At 46.7% G+C, this 24,454-nt stretch overlaps 4 protein-coding genes across 7 annotated transcripts in view; 3 read left to right on the top strand and 1 right to left on the bottom strand.

The window, feature by feature from the left end:
• Positions 1 to 1,112, bottom strand: part of masp1 (MBL associated serine protease 1) — an 11,701-nt gene extending 10,589 nt beyond the window's left edge. Inside the window, exons 1-2 of the mRNA XM_061073814.1 lie at positions 1,038 to 1,112; positions 551 to 770 (exon numbers count right to left, since the gene is read on the bottom strand). Of these exons, the coding sequence (XP_060929797.1) occupies positions 551 to 770; positions 1,038 to 1,042 (225 nt within the window). The 5' untranslated portion in view covers positions 1,043 to 1,112. The remainder of the gene's footprint in view (positions 1 to 550; positions 771 to 1,037) is intronic.
• Positions 1,113 to 2,128: 1,016 nt separating this feature from the next.
• On the top strand, positions 2,129 to 5,403 carry rpl35a (ribosomal protein L35a). Its single transcript, XM_061073885.1, has 5 exons — positions 2,129 to 2,183; positions 2,852 to 2,883; positions 3,413 to 3,565; positions 4,199 to 4,343; positions 5,318 to 5,403. Exons 2-5 carry the CDS (start codon positions 2,873 to 2,875, stop codon positions 5,339 to 5,341), a joined length of 333 nt encoding a protein of 110 aa, XP_060929868.1. The 5' UTR covers positions 2,129 to 2,183; positions 2,852 to 2,872; the 3' UTR covers positions 5,342 to 5,403.
• A 2,522-nt stretch (positions 5,404 to 7,925) lies between these two features.
• Positions 7,926 to 16,268, top strand: rnpepl1 (arginyl aminopeptidase like 1). Its single transcript, XM_061073817.1, has 11 exons — positions 7,926 to 8,982; positions 9,860 to 10,000; positions 10,094 to 10,245; positions 10,317 to 10,433; positions 10,580 to 10,815; positions 11,061 to 11,174; positions 11,256 to 11,368; positions 11,473 to 11,575; positions 11,653 to 11,880; positions 14,790 to 14,932; positions 15,094 to 16,268. The coding sequence occupies exons 1-11, from the start codon at positions 8,497 to 8,499 to the stop codon at positions 15,388 to 15,390; spliced, it is 2,130 nt and encodes a 709-aa protein (XP_060929800.1). The 5' UTR covers positions 7,926 to 8,496; the 3' UTR covers positions 15,391 to 16,268.
• A 2,001-nt stretch (positions 16,269 to 18,269) lies between these two features.
• LOC133004016 (mRNA-capping enzyme-like) lies at positions 18,270 to 24,226 on the top strand. Of its 4 annotated transcripts, none has more exons than XR_009678316.1 (6): positions 18,270 to 18,565; positions 20,557 to 20,666; positions 20,745 to 20,827; positions 20,927 to 21,893; positions 21,973 to 23,018; positions 23,987 to 24,226. XR_009678316.1 is itself a non-coding variant. In XM_061073881.1 (6 exons), exons 2-6 carry the CDS (start codon positions 20,637 to 20,639, stop codon positions 24,138 to 24,140), a joined length of 432 nt encoding a protein of 143 aa, XP_060929864.1. In that variant the 5' UTR covers positions 18,270 to 18,565; positions 20,557 to 20,636; the 3' UTR covers positions 24,141 to 24,226. The 4 variants fall into 4 exon arrangements, 1 of the variants encoding a protein (XP_060929864.1); XR_009678317.1 differs by having other exon boundaries at positions 20,927 to 22,055; positions 22,943 to 23,018; XM_061073881.1 differs by having other exon boundaries at positions 20,927 to 21,015; positions 22,943 to 23,018.
• The last annotated feature ends 228 nt before the right edge of the window (positions 24,227 to 24,454 follow it).

The raw sequence follows: 24,454 nt of genomic DNA, 5'->3' as shown, positions 1-24,454 counted from the left end.
TGAACACGTTTTCTCGGTGATGAACACATTATCTCGGTGATGAACACGTTATCTCGGTGTTGAACACGTTATCTCGGAGATGAACACGTTATCTCGGTGTTGAACACATTATCTCGGTGATGAACACGTTACCTCGGTGATGAACACGTTATCTCGGAGATGAACACGTTACTTCGGTGATGAACACGTTATCGCGGTGTTGAACACGTTATCTCGGAGATGAACACGTTACTTCGGTGATGAACACGTTATCTCGGTGTTGAACACGTTATCTCGGTGTTGAACACGTTATTTTGGTGTTGAACAAGTTATCTCGGTGTTGAACAAGTTATCTCGGTGTTGAACACGTTATCTCGGAGATGAACACGTTACTTCGGTGATGAACACGTTACTTTGGTGATGAACACGTGTAGTAGGCTGGATATACTGGATTTTCGTTGCGTTACTAATTCATGCATTCAACTCATGCAGCTGTTACCACGGCGACTGAGGATGCTCCATCTGTGGAAACCAGGAGACAGAAAGTTCCCATGATGCTCCGGTGTCTCACCTTGACAAAGTCGTACTCACACAGGTAGGACGGCTCCAGGTCAAAGTGGCTGAAGTAGAGTTGGACCTGGAAGCCGTCGGGGACGCTAACGTTCCAGCGCAGCTGCGTCTCCCGGGGATACGGCTCGGGGAAGTTTGGAGACTGCAGGCTGCCGTACATCTCAAAGAGAGACACCTGAGCGGTGAGCGCCAACGCCATGACGGTGAGGAACAGAAGACGCCTGGAACGTCACACAGAAGAGTCAGTGAGGACATCAGTGACGTCACAACAACTTTAGAACGTCAGAAAAATAAACAAAGGTTATATAAATAAAAGAACTAGTAAAATTATTGAAATAATATAATGTTTTAATCTAACATGATCTTAAACCATCATTAAACATGATTCTATCATAAGTGTCTCACAGGAGGTTTTGATCAATAATCACTGGAGGAAGCTCTGGAGCTGCAGAGCGGACTCTCGCTCTCACTCTGCCCGCTTCACTCACCTCATGCTCGGACCCGCTGCAGCAGCTGCTCCGCTCTGAGGCCGGAGCTCCGGAGCGTCCGCTCCCAGGCGAGTGCGTGTGACGTCTGCGAACACCCGGCAACGTCATCACGTCAGGTCTGTGAGGGCGGAGCAAACTGTGTATTATTATCATTACTTATTTATTTATCATTGTTGTTGTTATTATTATCATCATTGTTTTGAGTGAGAATCAAAAGACAAATCCAGATCAAAGATGAGGGTCATGTGATCTAGAGCAGCTTCATCATTGGATAATGCTTCTCTGAGTATTAGAACCTCTGTTTTATCTGAGTTTAATAAAAGAAAATTACAGCTCATCCAGGTTGTATGTCCTTGAAACATGAAGTTGAAGTTCAGTTACTTAATTTCCCTGTTCTGGGTTTAGTGACCGGGGTAATCCACCCTGTAACCCCCTGGTGGTCTGTGTCATGATCACCGATGGAAACTGAGTAGAAATGTTTTACATGAACTTTAAAAGATCTTTGTCACAAATAAAGACAAATGATCAAATGATGATTCTAGAAAGATTTTCATCTATGAAATGTCCCAGTTTATGTTCCCTCAGTTTCTCTCTTTACACTGAACTCAATAATATTCAATCATTTCATCACAGATTAGGTTTTATTTTGGAGTTTGTGACCTGATGATGCGTCACATTTCTTCATTTGTATAAAGTCAATGCTTTCTTCCTGATGGAATAAAATTGTATTCAACTTTTTAGAGTGTTCAAAGAGTTAGTTAAACACACACACAAAACTAGTAATACTTAAACAAATAAATATTTTCTGAAGAAAGTAATACATAATTATTGATAAATATTACATATAATAATAAGAAAATGTGAATGAATGATAAAACTTAATACAACATCAGATTATTGTGCATTTACATTTGTTTCAAAATAAAGAGAACATAAAATAATAATATAACTTTTTTCTTTGGTGGTTTTTGTTAAAATAAACCAGTTAACATCGTTAATTAAATCTTTTCCCAACAGCTTAATGGTTTAAAATGTAAATAAATGGTTTGTTTTGATCAGGCAGCTCCGCAGGCACCTCTGAGGATCATAACTACCCAGCATGCCTCTGGGCCGTTCTTTCCTTCCGCCATCTTTCCCGCAGTGACGGTAAGAATCCAACATGTCGGACAAACTCTTCATTCACAGTGAAACGCTCGGTTCTTTTTGACCGATGTTCGGCTCCGGGCCGCGGGCCAGCGGCGCTCCGCTGCCCGGCCGCGGAGGGGCGGTGTGGGGCGAGCGATGGCGGAGATGCGGGCTGGATGGGCCGCTACCAGGAGCGCAGTCCGGCCGGAGGAGCGGAGGAGACTCCGCTTCCGCTCCCGGTCCATGTGGCCTGAAGCCCGGGGACCGAGCCAGGCAACACCGCGGTCTAAACCCGGCCCTCCCACGGGCTCGGTCCCGGGCTTCCTCCGGGCACAGACCCGCTGGGTGGCGGCCGGGATCTGACCCAGGATCGGGTCTCCGGTCCTGGGTCAGATCCCCGAATCCGGGACTCCCGAGCTGGTGTGAATGGCTGGGTGGACGGTGTCTGTGTCCCTGTTTATCTGTGTCTGTCTGTTCATGTCCTCGTTGCATGTCCCTGTGTTCCTGTCCTCGTCGTCCGTGTCCTCTTCTGTGCTTGTCTGTCCTTGTTGCATGTGTCTCTGTCCATGTCCTGTGTCTCTGTCCTCTGTGTCTCTGTATCTGTCCCCGACCACTTGGTCACATGTGTCCCTGGGACAATGTAAAGCTTCAGTACATGATCCTGGTGTGCCCTGTGTTTTGTCTCACAGGTGAACTGAAGCAGACGTACGATGCCTGGAAGGTGAGACAGACACAATGTCCTACATGGTTCACTAAGTCCTGTGCTGTCCCTCTGAGCAGGACAATGTGTAGAAGGGTTTCATTAAAACACCAACATTAGTAACAGTAAATACATAAAACTACCTAAACAGAAATAACCAAAGGAAAGAAGGTTAAATCCACATGGTTAGGGTTAGATAAGTGTCAACACACGAGGTCCAAAACCCAAAGCAACAGAAACTAGTTCCCGGGTTTTATAACCAACAACTCAGGAAGTAAACAAACAGAACAGTGTTGGTGTAGATGTGTTGAGGACGCCCAGGGGACCGTCCCCGGGTCGGTCCCCTGGGCGTCCTCACAGGACCGTCCCCGGGTCGGTTCCCTGGGCATCCTCACAGGACCTGGTCCGGTTGGTCCCCTGAGCGTCCTCACAGGACCTGGTCCGGTCGGTCCCCTGAGTGTCCTTACAGGACCTGATCCAGGGACGTTCTGTTAGGAATCAGTCCTCCATGATCGTCTCCTGTCCCCTGACTCCTGTCTCCTGTCCCCAGACTCTGGAGCAAGGCCATCTTCACCGGCTACAAGCGCGGTCTGAGGAACCAGCGTGAGCACACGGCGCTGCTGAAGGTGGAGGGATGCTACACCCGGGACGAGGTGGACTTCTACCTGGGCAAACGCTGCGCCTACGTCTACAAGGCCAAGAAGTAAGCGTCTCTCCAGTGGACATGTCTCGTTTCTCTGGTCATCTTCACTCGTCGTGGTCATTATAAATCAGAAAGTTGAGTTCTCACCTTGGTTCGAACGCGTGATTAGTGGAATATTAATCAAACTTGAATAAACAGTCAACAAGCTCTCCGTATCAGTCGGGGGGGGCAGTGTCTTTAGTCTGTGGACAGGGTTAAACATGTCTTCTTCTAGGTCCTCAGATAAACTACAGCAGTGGTTGATAACTGGGTCAAACCGTTGGTCAAAATCACCAAAGACTATTTTAATTTAATTATGTATTTCATCAGATTGAGAGGGAGGAGCTGATCTCCATCATGGCAGCAACTTCCTGTTTGTCTTCATCTGAATACAATGTTTTATACTGAGCTGAACTACAAAGCTCTTATTTTGAAAAGTTGTGACCTTTGGTCTGAATATTGTTCGAAGTAGTGGCGTTGGGTTAATGTGAATAATTCAAAGTACAGCACAAGAGAACGGAGCATGAACAACGGGGAGGAGCTTCGTCAACTCAGGGGCGGAGTTCCCGCTTCACCTAACGTGTGTTTTCATCCAACTGGCTCCACTTGTACTGACCTCAGAATCCGCGTGTGCCACCATGTTTGTTTCCTCAGGAACACAGTGACACCCGGCGGTAAACCCAACAAGACCCGAGTGATCTGGGGCAAAGTGACCCGAGCTCACGGCAGCAGCGGGATGGTCCGAGCCAAGTTCTCCAGCAACCTGCCGGCCAAAGCCATGGGCCACCGAGTCCGAGTGGTGAGTCGTCCTGAAGCTCCGCCCTTTCGCGCTTCATAGTGGGAGTCTTATTCTCATGTAGATGTTACAAGTATGAATATACACTGATTTAATATTCACACTGTCAAGGAGAAGCTCTTCTACCACAGTCCAGTGTAGGAGCAACATCTGACTGTTGGCATGGAAACGTCTCAGAGCCGGGCGATATGGAAAAGGTCTTATCGTGATAATCTGCTCATTATCACTGGCTGTTCCTGTTCTCATGGACGGGATGAGTTCTATCAACGTTATATCGACATGTCTTAAATATTCAGGAGGGAAAGTTATATCGCCATAATTATCAAAAGCGTTTTATCGCCCAGCGTTAACTACCACAGCTGTGAGGTCATGGCGTCACATCAGGTTCTGAGTGATCTTGATTTCTACCGCGCTGCTGTTTTTATTAATGAGGAAAATGGAAACAAGATTCAATTCTGGGAGTGTTCTGACTATTTGCAATGGATTATGGGATTTGTAGTTCTGCATTCTGAAGATAATTCTGTTCAGTCTTGTACCTTGATCTTTTTCTGATTTAAAACTGAAAGGGTGTTAAGATGAGAGGAGAAGCTTATGGAGACGTGTGATTAGAGTTCAGGTTTCAGAAGCATCGGGTCTGTTCCCACCCGGGTCTGTTCACACCCGGGTCTGCTCACACCCGGGTCTGCTCACACCCGGGTCTGCTCCCACCCGGGTCTGCTCACACCCGGGTCTGCTCCCACCCGGGTCTGCTCACACACGGGCTCGGGGGCAAAAGTCAAAACTTTCCAAACACAATTTCTCCAAGAAAACATCATGAGGTGTGAAGCACAATCAGAATTTTCTTGCCTCATGATGATCATTAAAATCTGACAGAACCAGGTCTGATCCAGACTCCGTTTAGGAGCGCCTCCTCTGCTACTCAGATCAGTGTTGTGCTTTTATTGTGAAGGCTGACGATGTGACTTCCCCTCTTGCAGATGCTGTATCCCTCTCGAGTCTGAAGACGCCGGCGTCACGTGTTGTTTGTACAGAAACAATAAAATGATCAGAATGGTCAAAGCTGCGTCTTGTCTCTGTTTTATTCATTCAATATTTCCTCCAATCAGAATGTGTCAGACCTGCTGATGTCACACTGTACTCGAGTACATGTACATATTTGTTTTTCACAGGTTCAACAAGAATAAACTTATTTCACTGTAGTTTGAACCGTCTTGCAGCGACACCAGCCTCCAGCAGGGGGCAGCGCAGCATTCTGGGAAGGTGGCCACTTCCTGTTGGATAGTCAGACTGGTACAGTGTGAGCCTGGCAGCTCTGGGAAGTGTGGTTATACAGGTAACCACTGGTTCACCAGTGACTGGGTGAGAAACCATGGTAACGGGTGGGTCACTCAAGTAAAGAAGTCTGACCAATCAGATCAGTGAAATAATAAAAGTAGAGTAAACTATAAAAGTTTCTTTAATGATGAACATGACTCCGACGGGTCACCTGCACTTCTCAGGGTTGTGATCCTGTCAGACAGAACTAAGGGACTCTATTTCCCATGATGCACCACAGAGCTGTGGACCTGAACCAGGACAGTGTCTTTTCCTGTGTTAAAACCACATGCTTTTATTGTGGAGGGTTAGAGTAGTGACACTGTGATGGTGTTGAAGCTGATTAGGGTGGAGTCCACCACTGTGTCCTGATGTCTCTCGACTCCTCCTAACCCGGGTCAAAGACCTAACCCGGGTCATGTGTCCTTCAAGTGACCCCGGCCCACTGTTCAATGCTCCTCAGTGACAAACTGTTCTTCAGATGTTCTGGTGCAGAAGGAGAAACGTCAGAACTTGTGAAGGGTGAAGAACAGGATTTACTACAGTGATCATAAACAGTTTGTATCATCTTTAAAGTATTTATACAAAATGTCTGATAGAGAAGAAGGGGGAGATGAACTGAGGAGTTCCTGTCAGTGATGGTAGAAGATGTGAGGAGACATGTTGATCATAGTCCATCAGGATCCACCATGTGGCTGCAGCTGAGATCCTGGAGCAGCAGGACTCTGGTGAAGAAGTCCCGTCAGTAACACGTGATGAGATCTTCATCATGAAGGTTTGAATCTCCAGCGTCCAAAAGGAGTCTGCCTCCACACCTGAGGCTGAGATGATTCCACACCTGAAGCTGAGATGATTCCACACCCGAGGCTGAGATGATTCCACACCCGAGGCTGACATGATTCCACACCCGAGGCTGAGATGATTCCACACCCGAGGCTGAGATGATTCCACACCCGAGGCTGAGATGATTCCACACCTGAGGCTGAGATGATTCCACACCCGAGACTGAGATGATTCCACACCTGAGGCTGAGATGATTCCACACCCCAGGCTGAGATGATTCCACACCCCAGGCTGAGATGATTCCACACCTGAGGCTGAGATGATTCCACACCTGAGGCTGAGTTGACTTCACAACTGAGGCTGAGATGATTCCACACCTGAGGCTGAGATGATTCCACACCTGAGATGATTCCACACCTGAGACTGAGATGATTCCACACCTGAGGCTGAGATGATTCCACACCCCAGGCTGAGATGATTCCACACCTGAGACTGAGATGATTCCACACCTGAGGCTGAGATGATTCCACACCTGAAGCTGAGATGATTCCACACCTGAGGCTGAGATGATTCCACGCCTGAGGCTGAGATGATTCCACACCTGAGACTGAGATGATTCCACACCCGAGGCTGAGATGATTCCACACCTGAGACTGAGATGATTCCACACCCCAGGCTGAGATGATTCCACACCTGAGGCTGAGATGATTCCACACCTGAGGCTGAGATGATTCCACACCTGAGGCTGAGATGGTTCCACACCTGAGGCTGAGATGGTTCCACACCTGAGGCTGAGATGATTCCACACCCGAGGCTGAGATGATTCCACACCCGAGGCTGAGATGATTCCACACCTGAGGCTGAGATGATTCCACGCCTGAGGCTGAGATGATTCCACACCTGAGACTGAGATGATTCCACACCTGAGACTGAGATGATTCCACACCTGAGGCTGAGATGATTCCACACCCGAGGCTGAGATGATTCCACACCTGAGACTGAGATGATTCCACACCTGAGACTGAGATGATTCCACACCCGAGGCTGAGATGATTCCACACCTGAGGCTGAGATGATTCCACACCCGAGGCTGAGATGATTCCACACCTGAGGCTGAGATGATTCCACACCTGAGGCTGAGATGAATCCTCACCTGGTTCTATGGTCAGAGGAAGGTTGAGGGTTAGATCAGGTCTAGGTTTAGGTTCGGGTTCGTCTTTTAGTTTGCATAGTTCAGGTTGGTTCACCCACGCTCACCCCCCGCGCTGACCTTTGACCCTGAGATGTTCTTACTGCTCCACAGCGCCCCCTCTGCTAAGAAACTTTTCCTGCTATTACTTCCTGTTTGTCTCCTCCGGTGTCTCCGTGTCTCACACTCTTCTCTGTCTCTCTCTCACACAGAGACACACACACACACAGACAGACACACACACACACACACAGACACACACACACGGACCCACCCCCCCCCCCCGGCGAGCAGCGGACCCACCGGCAGGATGTGGACTCAGTGCCCGGGACAGGGAGCAGCGAGCCCGGCTGTTCTAACCCATTAAACCTCCCTCTGCTGCTAATGCTAATGACACCGCGCTAATTAGCTCCTGTGCTAACCAGGTTAGTTAAACGGGCTAAAGTGGGTTAAAGACAAAGCTGCTACTCGGCTACAGCTAACCGGTTTAAATTAGCTTAGTTTGACGAGTTGGTATCGTGTTGAGTTAGACTGGGTTAGTTAACCCGGGTCGGACTGGAGTTCACTGGTTCACTTCCAGTTTAATTGTTTTAATGTAGTTTGGGTTCATGTTTAAATTCAGAGTTGAGCTCAGATGATTAATAAACAGGTCACGTGGTTAGTTAGTAGTGAGTAGTAGTTAACATGAGTGTGTTCGCTGGTGAGCTGAGCCGGGACCTGGAACCAGAGTCAGGTCTGGATCTGGATCAGGAGACCAGGTGCTCGGGTAGTTCGTGAGTTCAGACGCAGGTTGGAACCTGGTCTGAACTCAAAGTGGTTCTTTGGGTCTTGATGAATCTAGTCCAGGTTTGATTCGGACCCGGGTCCAGGATGGCAGAGCTCCAGCAGACCCCCGCCTCACTGTGCTGCTGCCGCAGACCCCTTCCGGTCTCTGGGGCCTGGCGGCTCGGAGACCCCCCCCAGGTGGGCCCAGAGTCCGTGCGACGCCCCCTGGTGGACGTGGCCTCAGCGTCGAACTTCAGCTGCTTCCAGCTGAGACACTTCCACCTGGACCTGCGCCTGAACTTTGCTGTGAAGGAGATGAGCGGCTGGCTGGTTCTGGATCTGATCCCAGTCCACCCGGGGGTCCGCACCCTGGTCCTGGACTCCCACTGCTCTCTGTTGATCCACTCGATCGACTGCAAGGCCCCGGGGTCCGGGGGGTCCGGGCAGGAGGAGCCCGTGTCCCTCACGTACCGGGTCGACCCCTTCACAGACTACGGCTCCTCCCTCAATATCAGCCTCCCGCCGGCGGCGGTGAGACCAGGACGCCTGATCCAGATCACCGTCCGCTACAAGACCACCGAGGGCCCGGCGGTAAGAGACCAGCACACTGTCTACACACTGTCCACACACTGTCTACACACTGTCCACACACTGTCTCCACACTGTCTCCACACTGTCTCCACACTGTCTCCACACTGTCTCCACACTGTCTACACACTGTCTACACACTGTCTACACACTGTCCACACACTGTCCACACACTGTCCACACACTGTCTCCACACTGTCTACACACTGTCTCCACACTGTCTCCACACTGTCTCCACACTGTCTACACACTGTCTACACACTGTCCACACACTGTCCACACACTGTCTCCACACTGTCTCCACACTGTCTCCACACTGTCTCCACACTGTCTCCACACTGTCTCCACACTGTCTCCACACTGTCTACACACTGTCTACACTGTCTCCACACTGTCTCCACACTGTCTACACACTGTCTACACACTGTCTACACACTGTCCACACACTGTCCACACACTGTCCCCGATCCACAACACAGACGTCTCTCATGTGGACGCTCTCTTGTTCTCTCTCTCTCTCTCTGCCTCTCTCCCTATCCCCCTCTCTCTCTCTCTCCCTCTCACTCTCCCTCTCTCTCCCTCCCTCTCCCTCTCTCTCTCTCTCCCTCTCTCTCCCTCTCTCTCTCTCTCTCTCTCCCTGTCTCTCTCTCTCTCTCTCTCTCTCTCTCTCTCTCTCTCTCTCTCTCTCCCTCCCTCTCTCCCTCTCTCTCTCTCTCTCCCTCCCCCCCTCTATCTCTCTCTCTCTGTCCCTCTCCCTCTCTCTCTATCTCTCTCTCTCTGTCCCTCTCCCTCTCTCTCTCTCCCTGTCTCTCTCTCTCTCTCCCTCCCTCTCGCTCCCTCCCTCCCTCTCCCTCTCCCTCTCTCTCTCTCTCTCTCTCAGATCTGGTGGTTGGACTCGGAGCTGACCTGTGGACAGTCTCGTCCTCTGGTCTTCACTCAGGGTCACTCGGTGTGTAACCGCTCCTTCTTCCCGTGCTTCGACACGCCCGCCGTTAAAAGCACGTACACGGCGACCATCAGGGTGAGTCCTGACCTTTGACCCCTGACCTGCTGGACTCATGTGTCTGAAGCGTTGGACGTGATGTCTGGTCTTCGTGGTCCTCTTGGTCTCCAGGTTCCGGATGGCGTCACGGTGCTGATGAGTGCGTCTCGGAGCTCCTACTCCAAAGCGGACCGGGTCTTCCAGTTCTCCATGGACTCGCCTGTCCCCTCCTACCTGGTGGCGCTGGTGGCGGGCGAGATGCAGCACGTGGACGTCGGCCCGAGGTGGGTCCGAATAATACCAATCTATCGTAATAGGATGACTCATGACCTTTGACCTCTGTCCACTTCTGTAGAAGTCGAGTGTGGGCGGAGCCATGTTTGTTGTCCTGTGCGGTAAAGAAGCTAGGGGGCAGTGTGGAGCGCTGGCTGGGCGTGGCCGAGGAGCTGTTCGGCCCCTACCTGTGGGGCAGGTGAGTCCGAGGGGGGGGTCCCTCACCATGAGGGGGGGGGGTTTCGGGGGTTAATGGTGAATGATCGGCATCGTGGGGAGGAGACAACCGGAGAACTTTCCCTTTAAGGACAGAAAACATGAGTAAACCACACCCACATCCCCCAGGTGTGACATCGTGTTCCTTCCCCCCTCCTTCCCCATCGTCGCCATGGAGAATCCCTGTCTCACCTTCATCATCGCCTCCATCCTGGAGAGCAGCGAGTTCCTTCTGATCGACGTCATCCACGAGATCGCACACGGCTGGTTTGGAAACGCCGTGACCAACGCCACGTGGGAGGAGATGTGGCTGAGCGAAGGGCTGGCGACCTACGCCCAGAGGAGGATCACCACCGAGGCGTACGGTAGGAGTACTGCTTAGTACTGTGGAACATACCCTGGAATGTACTGTTTAAAATACAATGGAAATACTTCTGTAAATACGACGAGATCACTATGAAAATGTTGCTGAAATACTACAAAAGAAAAAAGGCTAAAATACTGCTGAAAAACTTCTGGAATACTTCTAGAATACTTCTACTTCTACTGATAGTCATGATGTCCACATTCTTTTGGCCAGAGTGTGTAACGGTTTCTATGACAACTGCAGGTGAGGCCTTCACCTGTCTGGAAACTGTCGTGCGATTGGACGCCCTCCACAGACAGCTGCGTCTCCTTGGAGACAACAACCCTGTGAGCAAACTGCAGATCAAGTTTGAGCCAGGTAACACACACACACACAGACACACACACACACAAACACACACACACACAGATGTGATGACATCACTCCTCCCGCCTCCAGGTGTGAATCCGAGCTCTCTGATGAATCTGTTCACCTACGAGAAAGGTTTCTGCTTCGTGTCGTATCTGTCGCAGCTCAGTGGAGACGTCCGGCGCTTCGACCGTTTCCTCAGGGTCAGCACACACACACACACACACACAGACACACACACACACACACACACACAACATCACTGTCCACCTGAGGTCAGAGGTCACCGTGTGCTGTGTGTTCTCAGGACTTCATCTCTCAGTTCCAGTTTAAAAGCGTTGTCGCTGACGACCTTATCGACTACTTCCTGTGTTATTTCCCTGAGCTGCATGACCCCGCCCACAGAGAAGGTGAGAAGGGGGCGGCGACTCATTTTTTTCCAAAAAAACATCAGAAATGAAACCCTAGCCCCTCCCCCTGTCATCAGGCCTGGAGTTCGAGCGCTGGCTGAACGGCTGTGGACCTCCTCCATATGAGCCTGACCTGTCAGCAGGGGGCGCTCTGATCCGGCCCGTCCAGGATCTGTGTGACCTGTGGACGAGAAGCCACGCCCCCGACCGTAGCGCCCTGACGACCTTTGACCTCTCAGCCTGGAGCACCTTTCAGATCGTCCTGTTCCTCGACCGCATGTTGGACCACTCGCCGCTGCCACACGGTAACACATGGTACCTCCCCTTCCTGCTGTGACATCATCAGGTCACAGGGACACTTTGTTGATCCAGAGATGATGAGGCAGGTGTCTCTTTGTCTCTGTCTCAGATTTTGTCCCTTTGACTCTCTGACTCTTTGTCTCTCTGACTCTTTGTCTCTCTGGCTCTGTTTCTGTCTCTTTATTTCTCTCTCTAATTTTGTCACTTTGTCTCTCTGAATCTTTCTGTCACTCTCTCTTTGTCTCTCTGACTCTTTGTTTCTGAATCTTTGTCTCCCTGACTCTTTCCCATTGTGCCTGACTCTCTGACTCTTTGTGCCTGTGACTCTTTGTGTCCCTTTCTCTTTATCTCTTTCTCTGATTATGTCCCTCTGACTGTTTGTTTCTCTGACTCTTTGTCTCTCTGACTCTTTGTCCCTCTGACTCTTTGTCTCTCTGACTCTTTGTCCCTCTGACTGTTTGTCTCTCTGACTCTTTGTCTCCCTGACTCTTTGTCTCTCTGACTCTCTGACTCTGTCTCTTTATCTCTTTGTGCCTGTGACTCTTTGTCTCCCTTTCTCTTTATCTCTTTCTCTGATTATGTCTCTCTGACTCTTTGTCTCCCTGACTCTTTGTCTCTCTGACTCTCTGACTCTGTCTCTTTATCTCTTTGTGCCTGTGACTCTTTGTCTCACTTTCTCTTTATCTCTTTCTCTGATTATGTCTCCCTGACTCTTTGTCTCTCTGACTCTTTGTCTCCCTGACTCTTTGTCTCACTTTCTCTTTATCTCTTTCTCTGATTATGTCCCTCTGACTGTTTGTCCCTCTGACTGTTTGTCTCTCTGTCTCTTTGTCTCCCTGACTGTTTGTCTCTCTGACTCTTTGTCCCTCTGACTGTTTGTCCCTCTGACTGTTTGTCTCTCTGACTCTTTGTCCCTCTGACTGTTTGTCTCCCTGACTCTTTGTCTCACTGACTCTTTGTCTCACTTTCTCTTTATCTCTTTCTCTGATTATGTCCCTCTGACTCTTTGTCTCTCTGTCTCTTTGTCTCTCTGACTCTTTGTCCCTCTGACTGTTTGTCTCCCTGACTCTTTGTCTCCCTGACTCTTTGTCCCTCTGACTGTTTGACCCTCTGACTCTTTGTCTCTCTGACTGTTTGTTTCTCTGACTCTTTGTCTCTCTGACTCTTTGTCCCTCTGACTGTTTGTCTCCCTTTCTCTTTGTCTCCCTGACTCTTTGTCCCTCTGACTGTTTGACCCTCTGACTCTTTGTCTCTCTGACTGTTTGTTTCTCTGACTCTTTGTCTCTCTGACTCTTTGTCCCTCTGACTCTTTGTCTCTCTGACTCTTTGTCCCTCTGACTGTTTGTCTCTCTGACTCTTTGTCTCCCTGACTCTTTGTCTCTCTGACTCTCTGACTCTGTCTCTTTATCTCTTTGTGCCTGTGACTCTTTGTCTCCCTTTCTCTTTATCTCTTTCTCTGATTATGTCTCTCTGACTCTTTGTCTCCCGGACTCTTTGTCTCTCTGACTCTCTGACTCTGTCTCTTTATCTCTTTGTGCCTGTGACTCTTTGTCTCACTTTCTCTTTATCTCTTTCTCTGATTATGTCTCCCTGACTCTTTGTCTCTCTGACTCTTTGTCTCCCTGACTCTTTGTCTCACTTTCTCTTTATCTCTTTCTCTGATTATGTCCCTCTGACTGTTTGTCCCTCTGACTGTTTGTCTCTCTGTCTCTTTGTCTCCCTGACTGTTTGTCTCTCTGACTCTTTGTCCCTCTGACTGTTTGTCCCTCTGACTGTTTGTCTCTCTGACTCTTTGTCCCTCTGACTGTTTGTCTCCCTGACTCTTTGTCTCACTGACTCTTTGTCTCACTTTCTCTTTATCTCTTTCTCTGATTATGTCCCTCTGACTCTTTGTCTCTCTGTCTCTTTGTCTCTCTGACTCTTTGTCCCTCTGACTGTTTGTCTCCCTGACTCTTTGTCTCCCTGACTCTTTGTCCCTATGACTCTTTGTCTCTCTGACTCTTTGTCCCTCTGACTCTTTGTCTCTCTGACTCTTTGTCCCTCTGACTGTTTGTCTCTCTGACTCTTTGTCTCCCTGACTCTTTGTCTCTCTGACTCTCTGACTCTGTCTCTTTATCTCTTTGTGCCTGTGACTCTTTGTCTCACTTTCTCTTTATCTCTTTCTCTGATTATGTCTCCCTAACTCTTTGTCTCTCTGACTCTTTGTCTCCCTGACTCTTTGTCTCACTTTCTCTTTATCTCTTTCTCTGATTATGTCCCTCTGACTGTTTGTCCCTCTGACTGTTTGTCTCTCTGTCTCTTTGTCTCCCTGACTGTTTGTCTCTCTGACTCTTTGTCCCTCTGACTGTTTGTCCCTCTGACTGTTTGTCTCTCTGACTCTTTGTCCCTCTGACTGTTTGTCTCCCTGACTCTTTGTCTCACTGACTCTTTGTCTCACTTTCTCTTTATCTCTTTCTCTGATTATGTCCCTCTGACTCTTTGTCTCTCTGTCTCTTTGTCTCTCTGACTCTTTGTCCCTCTGACTGTTTGTCTCCCTGACTCTTTGTCCCTATGACTGTTTGTCTCCCTGACTCTTTGTCCCTATGACTGTTTGTTTCTCTGACTCTTTGTCTCTCTGACTCTTTGTCCCTCTGACTGTTTGTCTCCCTTTCTCTTTGTCTCCCTGACTCTTTGTCTCTCTGACTGTTTGTCTCTCTGTCTCTTTGTCTCTCTGTCTCTTTGTCTCTCTGACTCTTGGTCTCTCTGACTCTTTGTCCCTCTGACTGTTTGTCCCTCTGACTCTTTGTCCCTCTGACTGTTTGTCTCTCTGACTCTTTGTCTCTCTGACTCTTTGTCCCTCTGACTGTTTGACCCTCTGACTCTTTGTCTCTCTGACTGTTTGTCCCTCTGACTGTTTGTCTCTTTGTCTCCTCAGATGTGATGCTGAGTCTGTCTAGTTGTTACTCGTCTCTGTTTGACGGTTTGAACGCTGAGGTTCAGATCCGCTGGCTTCAGATGGTCGTGAGGAACACGTTCCATCCCGACGTCCCACGAGTCCGAGCCTTTCTGCACAAACACGTGAGAACACCACGATGCTCCGACTGATACGACACACACACACTGACACTGCAGTGCTGCCAGGCTGCTGGTATCACTGCAGTATTGTTGCTGATGAAGAGTATTATTCTGCGTTCATTGAGCTCCTGTGAGTCTCTGACAGCTGTCCTCATGTTGCACAGACGTCCAGGATGTACACGGTGCCGCTGTACGAGGACCTGGTCGCCGGCGTGTTGAAGTGCGTTGCCGTGGAGATTTTCTACCAGACTCAGCGTCGCCTTCATCCGAACCTTCGACGGACGTTGCAGCAGATACTGTTCCAAACCAGCTCCGCAGCAGCCAATCAAAACAGCTCGTCTCTTCCGGTTCCGTCCCCCCCCACGCCGCCGCCGCATCCCACTGCCACGGCAACTGCCTCCGCGGCGACCGCTGGGACAACGGCCGCCATCGCTCTGAGGGACATCAATGTGTCGGCATGACGGCGGTCATGGGATAGAATTCTGGCTGTGATTGGTCAGACAAATGATGCAAGCTGTTGCTATGACAACAGCGGAGTGCTACAGACACTGAAAGTTGAAACACTGTGACATCACGACAGGAAATACACTCCATGGTTTGAATGTTTGGGTGTTTGAGGGGGTCAGAGGTCGTGGCGTGGACCTTCATCATGTGACCTCTGAGCTGATCTTCTTCAGCGTGACTGTTAACCCTTGAACTTATTCAGGGGGAGGAGTCATGTGTGGCATCACCTGAGCGGCCTTAACGCTGTGGTCACTGCAGCCGTCCAATCACCAGCGACTTCAGATTCACTGTGAGAAGAAACATTTCAAATCACTGATCAATACTTCACTTTTTACACTGAAGCAGAAACGTCTCATGATTTATCGTTTGATTTTAAATTAAATAAAAAACACTTGATACAATAACATGTTTTCTACTTTATTTTCAACTTTATTTAAAAGCATTGGTCTTCAGCTAATTCACATAAAAGTGATCAAATGTTATTGATTAGGAAACAGAGTAAAAGTAAATGTTAAAATGATTAATTTAATTTACTGTCTTTTTAATATTTCAACTCCTCTTGTCTAATGTTTTATTTTATAATAAAAGCTTAAAGGGCCCATATTGTGTAAACATGTTTTCCTATCTGTAATGACTTGAAGGGACCCGGACTGTGGCTCATCCTGATGATAACGACAGATTGATGTTCACTAACGAACTCTCAATAACGGGCAGAATTTCTTTCACTGATTTTGTAAGAATGGGATCAAAGATACAAGTTGTTGGTTTAGAACCTGAGATTATTTTGGGCTGTCGTTATTATTGTCAACATGAATATTAAAGTCCCCGAATCTGTTTTTAGGACTAGGTTGGATTATTGATCAGTGATGGATGTGTGTTTACTTATCAGACATAATGATGGCGACATGAAGCTTCATGAAGCGTTGAAGCTTTGAAGCTTTGAAGCTTTCCATCCAACTGGTTCGCTCATGGGCCCAAGCTTCATGGGGCTTCATTTGCTCTACTGCGCCATCAAGTGGACACTAAATGTAAATGTCATTATAATGACACCGTGGACTTGGTGTGTGAAGCTTTGAATTGAATAAATGAATAAATGATGTTTGTGATGCCAATACATAAACGATAATTATTAATATGGTGTCTGTCTTTATGATACAATGGCGGGGTCCAAAGTGAAAGTGGAAACAAATTGGTGAGAGGGTTGTGATGTGAATGTGCTTGTGTTACTGGGTTTGTGACTGTGCTTATGTGCGTGGGGGGGACAAAATGTAACAAGTACAATAGAGTACTACGGTGGCCCTGAAAGCTCAACGCACATCAACTTAAGAAAACACATACAAGTTGTCAAAACACCAGCAAAGTAAGAAAACATCTTCATCAATTTCACAACACAACACAACACATTACAGAAACGCGCAGCAAGTAGAAGAAACGACATCGGAAGTGTTTCCAGAGGACACCTAAAAGTGACGCACACCACCGGATGTTGTTGCTGCAGCCGTGTGGACTTTCTAAAGCCGGTCGAATCCTGGAAACTTAACTAAACTGTAAGTTTTGGTTTGTTTTCATAAATAATCCACTTTATTACTGTAAAGTGTTACAGAGACGGAACGGATCTCCAGTAGCATGTGTTTCAGAGGAACGCCTCCTCAGCTGTGTGAGATAGAGACATTCCTGTTACTATGAAGAAACAGCGCTGAAAGCAAGCCCCTGTTTAGGAGTAATTTACAGTATTAAGCATTCACATTCTTCCTTTTCTCCAGGCAATGTATTGTCCATATCGTGGAAACCAATTTGTTGGACGAAGTGGACGTTTTTGTGGCTCCTGTGGCAGCAGCATTGAGTGTTTGTCACCTTTTGTAGAAGATGGTAAGCTCTTCACTAGTATTTGAGTTTAAATGTCTTCTCTGTGCATGATGTGGTACTGTGTTAATGAATGATGTGGTACTGTGTTAATGAATGATGTGGTACTGTGTTAATGAATGATGTGGTACTGTGTTAATGAATGATGTGGTACTGTGTTAATGAATGATGTAGACTTACTTTTGTAAGTCATGCCTGTGAAAAAGTATCCTTCTTGTATGTTAAACTTCCCTCTTTTAGGTTAAAGGTAAATTAAGAGTGTTTCCCAGGCCAACCTAAATGGAACAGGGCAATAATTAATGTTATTAATTACTATGTGTTTGCCTGCAATGACATGTTAAAATGGCTGCTGTGTAAAGGGCCTGTTGTTAAGGCTCTTCACACCATCGGTAAACCCACACAGGTGACAAAAGCATGCCTGTAGGTTTCTGTGTCCTGACTTTTAAGCTTCATATGCTTAAATACAAAACAATAATGGGATGTTTACATCATTGGTAAAGATGGTAATATTGAAGATGAAGTTATCATTGTCGACCCTAACGCTGGTTCTATGAGTGTCTCACAACATGCTGGTGCTTCACCGCCGGGTCCTCTCGTCCTGCTGCTACATCACTGTGTTGCTATCTCGGTTCATTCCCTGTCCGTTAAAAACTGCCAGGTTAGCATCACAATGTGGCGATGTTAGCATCATTTGACCCATAGCTAGCTGTTGTTGCTAGCAGGTTAAATATTCGTGTGAACTTCTGTCATTGTCAGCGAGCCAGTCTTTATTTTCCACATGTTTAAGTGGAGCCTGGTGTGAAGCTGTATCCGACCTGCTCCTGTCAAAGCTCCTCCATGATACACGTGGAATCTGCGAGTGTCGAACTCTAAATCAACTTTACAATGAACCCAGCTGTGTGTTGAGTTGGTTAGTGTCCAGGCTTGTTCAGCTGAACTCAGGTGTTGTGGATGTTTCAGCCTCACTAGCTGCGTGGTGGAGGCATCACATGTCCAAACCAACCGGAGCATGGAGCTGGGAGTCACGTGTCCTGGACCACAGGATCCACATCTCTTCACACCAGAGCATCATCAGACAGGGATCCAGATCCAAGGGGCAGACAGGGATCCAGATCCAAGGTGCAGACAGGGATCCAGATCCAAGGTGCAGACAGGGATCCAGATCCAAGGTGCAGTCAGGGATCCAGATCCAAGGTGCAGTCAGGGATCCAGATCCAAGGTGCAGTCAGGGATCCAGATCCAAGGTGCAGACAGGGATCCAGATCCAAGGTGCAGACTTATTACTCTGAAGAAAGCAGAGTCCAGAGTTGTATTGATTATCACCTGATGTGTTTACTTTGAATCCAAACAATAAAACCCTGTCCTGGCCTCTCCCCACAGGGAAATTGACAGTTTTAGTAATTATTATTTTTTAGATATTACTGTAATGCACTTCACAGTGTGGCCCTAAGCTCCCTTGCTGAATCCCTGTTCCCCATGAACCTGCAGAGCCTCAGGTTCTCCGGGCTCTGATGACTGAAGGCTCTTCCGCTCTGGAACTCCTGGCCTGAGGATCAGAGACTTGCAGACTTTTATAATTTATATGTTTTATAAATACTAGTACACCATTATTTTATCTACAAGCTTTGGCAGGTTTATTATTATATTGTTATTTTTTTAATCCAGTATCATATAACGGATTATGCGGTCCTTCAATCTTATTTACCTCAGTTTTGAAATGTTTGTTTTATGTTTTAATCCTGTTTCAACAATGTAAAGCCCTTTTTTTACCTTGTGTTGAAAAGTGGATTGTATAACCAGGCCAAAGCAGAACACTAGCCAAGTGGCCTGAGACTCCCAGGTTGACTCTGTGTTATTTGGGTTTTCATATTTTCAATAATCACAAACTTGTTGGAGATTCTTACCAGTGAGAATATCAGCTCTGATGGGTCGTCGATCTCCCACCTGCTCTTTCTGTGGGACCCTGGGTGAATCTCTAGTTTGAAGAATCTAATTGGTTTGCTTCTTTCATAATAGATAGAGAACTTTAAGGCTGTAATCAACAAGTATTTCCATTCATAAGATGTCTCAAAATTATTTTCTAATTACAGGTTAACATACCATAATATCTAGTCTGAAGAGCTGTCAAACGTTTGAGGATGTTAGGGCTAGTGGAATAGGAAACTAGGGAAAATGGCAAGTATTTAGATTTTGAGAGAACAGATTTTTGGGGCATTTCTTCTTTTAAAAAAGACTGATGATTAATTATCTATCAACATCACTGCCAGTTCATCTTCTGTCCACCAGCTAAGGGATTCATCATTACAAACCTATCCACCTTTTAAGGGTCTCTACTCAGAGCTAGGGTTGCAAAGGGACGGAAAGTTTCCGGTAAATTTCCGGAAGCTTTCCATGGGAAGTTTACCTCGGGGATTTGGGGAATTTTGAAAAAAAAAACTATGCAAATTAAACGCTAAGCAATAAAAACATCATTCAAAACTCTGTTTTAAAGATGTATGTAACGTTGAGTTCCAACCCTCCACTGGTCATTCTTCCATCACATGCACAGATAACTCCCAGCATGCTTCACTCTACAGCAGGGCTATTGAGGCCTGCTGTAGAGTGAAGGACTAGTCAGGTAAGTTTCCATGATATTACTGGGGAAATATATGAGCATGCTGATTGAGGATTGTTCATCTGTTCATCTAGCCTATTTCCATTCATTTATCCATCAATTGTAAAATATGTTTACAGACGATTCCAATTGTTTGTCTAACTATTTATATCTCTGGCATTGCATTAGTGTTTTTTTACAAACTTTTTTCTCATCTTATTCTACAGAACAATGCCACGTGCACTCTCTCATGTGTGGAGACATTTCACCCCATCCAATGTAGAAGGAAAGGCTGTGTACATTTGCAAATACTGTGCAAAGACCTATGTTAAGAATGACACAACGATGCAGAAGCATATAGTCAAGTGCCCAAAGTTTCCTCAGGGCTCAAATCAGCCTATGACACAACAAAATGTTTATATTTATGTCTGTATATGACAAGGTTAATACAGTTAGTATAAATTACCCACAACATTTCCAGTTTATTCCCGTTAATTCCCGTATATTCCCGTTTATTTCCATTAATTCCCGTATATTCCCGTTAATTCCCATGGAAAGTTTCCAACTTTGAATATTCCCGGAATTTTGCAACCCTACTCAGAGCACAGAGTTTTTATACTTCATACTTTTACAAGGATCACATATTGACTTCTTTTCCCCCTCTCAGGTAAATTCCTTCCAATGCAAACAGTGCTGGGCCCCGGATACCATGAATGAGTTGCAGAGAGGGACAGGTTCAGTCCAGAAATGCTGACCAGCTACTTAAAAAGAGAAAACGTAAGTATCTCCACCATGACTTAAATTCTGAGTTGAAACTGAAAAATGAACCACGTGCTGTGTTGTGGCCGTCTCCAGGTGGAAATGGGTTTGCTTGTGAATTTAAACAGCGAAGAGTTCGAGACAGAGGGCATAAAATATCTGAACCTCCAGCGTCAAGGGTAAGAGTGGAGTTGCTGTCATGAGTTTGACAAATTGTAAGTTGTTGTTCCTTCACTGATAATTATGTAGTAAGTCTTACGAGCCTCTGTATGTTTTAGCCGTGGAGAAATCCCGTCAAGAGCAACCACTGACATGTTCATCAGAATCTGCGAATACTTCATAAACCAGAGACCAACAGAAATGATTGGTAAGCGAACCGTAGAAACCGTAACAGTTGGATCCATCTTTCTTTTATCTCTACCAGGTATCCCCTGGAAAGGTCGCCTGCGTGTCACACACCAACACATGGAGACAAACAACTATTCGCTCTCACATTCACACCTACAGTCAGTTCAGAGTCTCACAGTCACCTAACCCAAAGTTAGCTCGTCTTTGAACTGTGGGAAGAAGCCAGAGAACCGTAAGAATATCCACACAAACACGCATGGAACATGTTAACTCCACACAGAAAACTGTATTCTCACCTTGAATTCACGTTCATTTGTGAAAAACGAATTGAATATTTCTATTACAATGTTGTAACATGATTGCATTACCCTATGTTACCAGCAGAGAGCAGCCTTACTCTAACATTGGACAGGTGCAAATGAGAGCAAGGTTATGTCTCATCTTAAAAACAATTCTGTAACGGGGTTTCATTATTATCGTCTTTGACATCAAACAGCTTCCCTGTACAACCAGTTTGCTCCGTGTTCTCGTGTGTTACTGTCCGGGCAGCACATGGACCTTTCCAGATGTGCATGACCGTTAAACAGATCATATATCAACACAGTCTTGTCAAGTCATTTTATTTTTGGTTTCCTAAGTATGTAAAAGTTCCACATGAGAAACAAAACACTTCCCTCCCACAGAACATTGTGTAGTTGATATTCTAGGTGCAAGGCATCAAAGGGCACAAAGGCTAAAACCTGTTTCAACATGTGGGCTGATGATTTTATTCTCTGTTGCTCTGACTATATTGTATTTTTTATTTCCATGAAAATTGTATAGTTGTATCAGTAAAAAAATGCAGAGAGGGACAGGTTCAGTCCAGAAATGCTGACCAGCTACTTAAAAAGAGAAAACGTAAGTATCTCCACCAAGACTTAAATTCTGATTCTGAAACTGAAAAATGAACCACGTGCTGTGTTGTGGCCGTCTCCAGGTGGAAATGGGTTTGCTTGTGAATTTAAACAGCGAAGAGTTCGAGACAGAGGGCATAAAATATCTGAAACTCCAGCGTCAAGGGTAAGAGTGGAGTTTTTGTCATGAGTTCGACAAATTGTAAGTTGTTGTTCCTTCACTGATGACACTTTGACCTCAGTGACAGCAGGGGGCGCTCTTCCATCGGTCTCACACCTTCTCATCTTGTCCAGATCTGCTCGTACCTTTTAAACACTTCCTGATGTGTAAATCCAAACCGCTCCAACATCAGCACAATGTGTGAACGTCACATCAACAATGTGGCGTCGTGAGCCAGCCGGTGGTTGTGTTGTCTCTGCGGGACATTGGACAGTTGTGCTGCTAAATCTGATCCTCGTCCTCTGACACTGGTTCATTTTATCTTCATCAGCGTTGCCAGGCAACCTCCTCTACTGGGGATCTGAGATTCAGATGGTTTGATGTCGTGTGGCTGAAGCTGCTGTGAACCTTCTAATGAAGAGACTTAGTTTACGATGTCTTTCCGAGGGCTTTGTATTCCACCTGGAATCCAGTTTCTCCTTTTATAGATGAGTCAGTGTCACTTCAAAATGGACTGCACACTGTTTGTCTGTTTTCTCTGTTTCATTTCCACTTTTCATCCACTCTTTACCTCTCTGAATGGTTCAACCATCTCTGGGTGGCCTTTGTGTGTAAAGGCAGGACCCCCCCACTCTACGGTGAAGGGGGTCTGCTGGGGAGTCTTCTGACGGTGGGACTTGACGCCCCCGTTCAGAACATGGACTCAGCCTGAACACATTTCAAAGAGGACTTTTTTTTTTGTTGTGTTAAACCACAAGGCACAATTCAAATGAGTGCTGATATGAGTTTCTGCATATTGCACCTCCAATAGTGTTTTTTAAAAATGCTTATGATGTATTATAAATGTAGACTTGAGGTAGAGTTCTAAGTTTGGGTCCCTCTTTGTCCCGAAGGTGTTCACTGCACACACGGCTTCAACAGGACAGGCTTTCTGATATGTGTGTACCTGGTGGAGAAGATGGACTTTAGGTAAGGGCTGCCCCCCCATTAATCGCCTTGCCTGTTACAACACACACACACACACACACACACACACACACACACACACACACACACACACACACACACACACACACACACACAGCTTCACAGAGATGCTGGCTGACTAACAGTGACAGGATTCGTTACTTCACAACAGAGATGTTTGAATAATTTACCTCAGCAGAGGTGGGACGGGTGGGGATAAGCCTTCAGTGAGAGGTGGCGCGGGTGGGGATAAGCCTTCAGTGAGAGGTGGGGCGGGTGGGGATAAGCCTTCAGTGAGAGGTGGGGCGGGTGGGGATAAGCCTTCAGTGAGAGGTGGGGCGGGTGGGGATAAGCCTTCAGTGAGAGGTGGGGCGGGTGGGGATAAGCCTTCAGTGAGAGGTGGAGCCACAGTGAGAGGTGGAGCCACAGTGTGAGGAGGCAGAATCCCTGGAAGCTGCAGAAAACCCCCCCCCCCACTTCCTGGGTTATGAATATTCTGAGGGCATCGACAGCCCTGGTCCAGTATCATGTGATGGTAGATAATTCGGCGATCAAATGATCAACGCTGCTTTATCTTTTATCATTTTGCATATAAATACATGCATTAAAAAAAAATCTGCATTTAATGGCAGTCATATCTTTAAAGTATTTGTTCAAGCAATTATATGTAACATGTACTAATAAGTAATTGATTCAATAGTAGAATGATTTAACGGGTAAGGACCTCCAGAGAAAAGTTTATCAGACAGGAAAACTTTTTCAATATTATGATCCTATGGGCAAATATTGTTTGTTTCCTTTGAAATCAAATCTTATCTTTAACAGATAGTGTTTTTTAAAAGAAAGTCTTTAGTTAAGCCATATTCAGGAAATACTTGCCAGTTACAGTCCTACATATAATTAACGTACACTAAGGAATAAAAGATTAAACCTTATCATAAGACAACCTGTCTGTTTTCTTTTCTTATCAGCATCGGAGGCTGTGGCTGCTCCCGGCCGTCCAGGACTCCAGGGGTCTACAAGGGAGGCTACCTCGAGGAGCGTTTCCGTCGCTATGGAAACGAACAGGACACACCCCCGGCCCCCACACCGCCCGAGTGGTGCCTTGACGACGATGACGACTAAAGATTTCCTAATTCATATTTCCACACTAGTTTGTTGCTTGGCAACGTGTCCACAATTTGAATAAAATCTATGTGGACTGAACATTATGCACTGTAAAACATATTCTTTTTTTTATTATACAGTTTGAGATGTTTCTTTGTTTTTACTGAATAATCACACTGGTGCCATCAGTATAGGGTTGTATAGTACAGAGGTTGTGTACAGTTGTACAGTTTATGTTATAGGGAATGATAGCAGATCCCCTGAAAGACAGTTGAGACTTTACTGATGTCCAGGTCGTTATTGAACCTTGTCACCGGACACCTTAATAAAAC

This window comes from Limanda limanda, chromosome 6 (assembly GCF_963576545.1).
Source record: "Limanda limanda chromosome 6, fLimLim1.1, whole genome shotgun sequence".
Classification (NCBI taxonomy): domain Eukaryota; kingdom Metazoa; phylum Chordata; class Actinopteri; order Pleuronectiformes; family Pleuronectidae; genus Limanda; species Limanda limanda.
Note: the sequence above shows the minus strand (reverse complement) of the source record. Positions and strands in the feature narration are given on the sequence as shown.

Coding starts and splice junctions, on each gene's coding strand:
- rpl35a (XM_061073885.1), top strand. Junction 3,566..4,198: donor TACGTCTACAAGGCCAAGAA/GTAAGCGTCTCT, acceptor TTGTTTCCTCAG/GAACACAGTGACACCCGGCG. Junction 4,344..5,317: donor TGGGCCACCGAGTCCGAGTG/GTGAGTCGTCCT, acceptor CCCCTCTTGCAG/ATGCTGTATCCCTCTCGAGT.
- LOC133004016 (XM_061073881.1), top strand. CDS start 20,637: ATGCTGACCAGCTACTTAAAAAGAGAAAAC. Junction 20,828..20,926: donor CTGAACCTCCAGCGTCAAGG/GTAAGAGTGGAG, acceptor TGTATGTTTTAG/CCGTGGAGAAATCCCGTCAA. Junction 23,019..23,986: donor GTGGAGAAGATGGACTTTAG/GTAAGGGCTGCC, acceptor TTTTCTTATCAG/CATCGGAGGCTGTGGCTGCT.
- rnpepl1 (XM_061073817.1), top strand. CDS start 8,497: ATGGCAGAGCTCCAGCAGACCCCCGCCTCACTGTGCTGCTGCCGCAGA. Junction 10,246..10,316: donor CACGTGGACGTCGGCCCGAG/GTGGGTCCGAAT, acceptor CCACTTCTGTAG/AAGTCGAGTGTGGGCGGAGC. Junction 14,933..15,093: donor GAGCCTTTCTGCACAAACAC/GTGAGAACACCA, acceptor CATGTTGCACAG/ACGTCCAGGATGTACACGGT.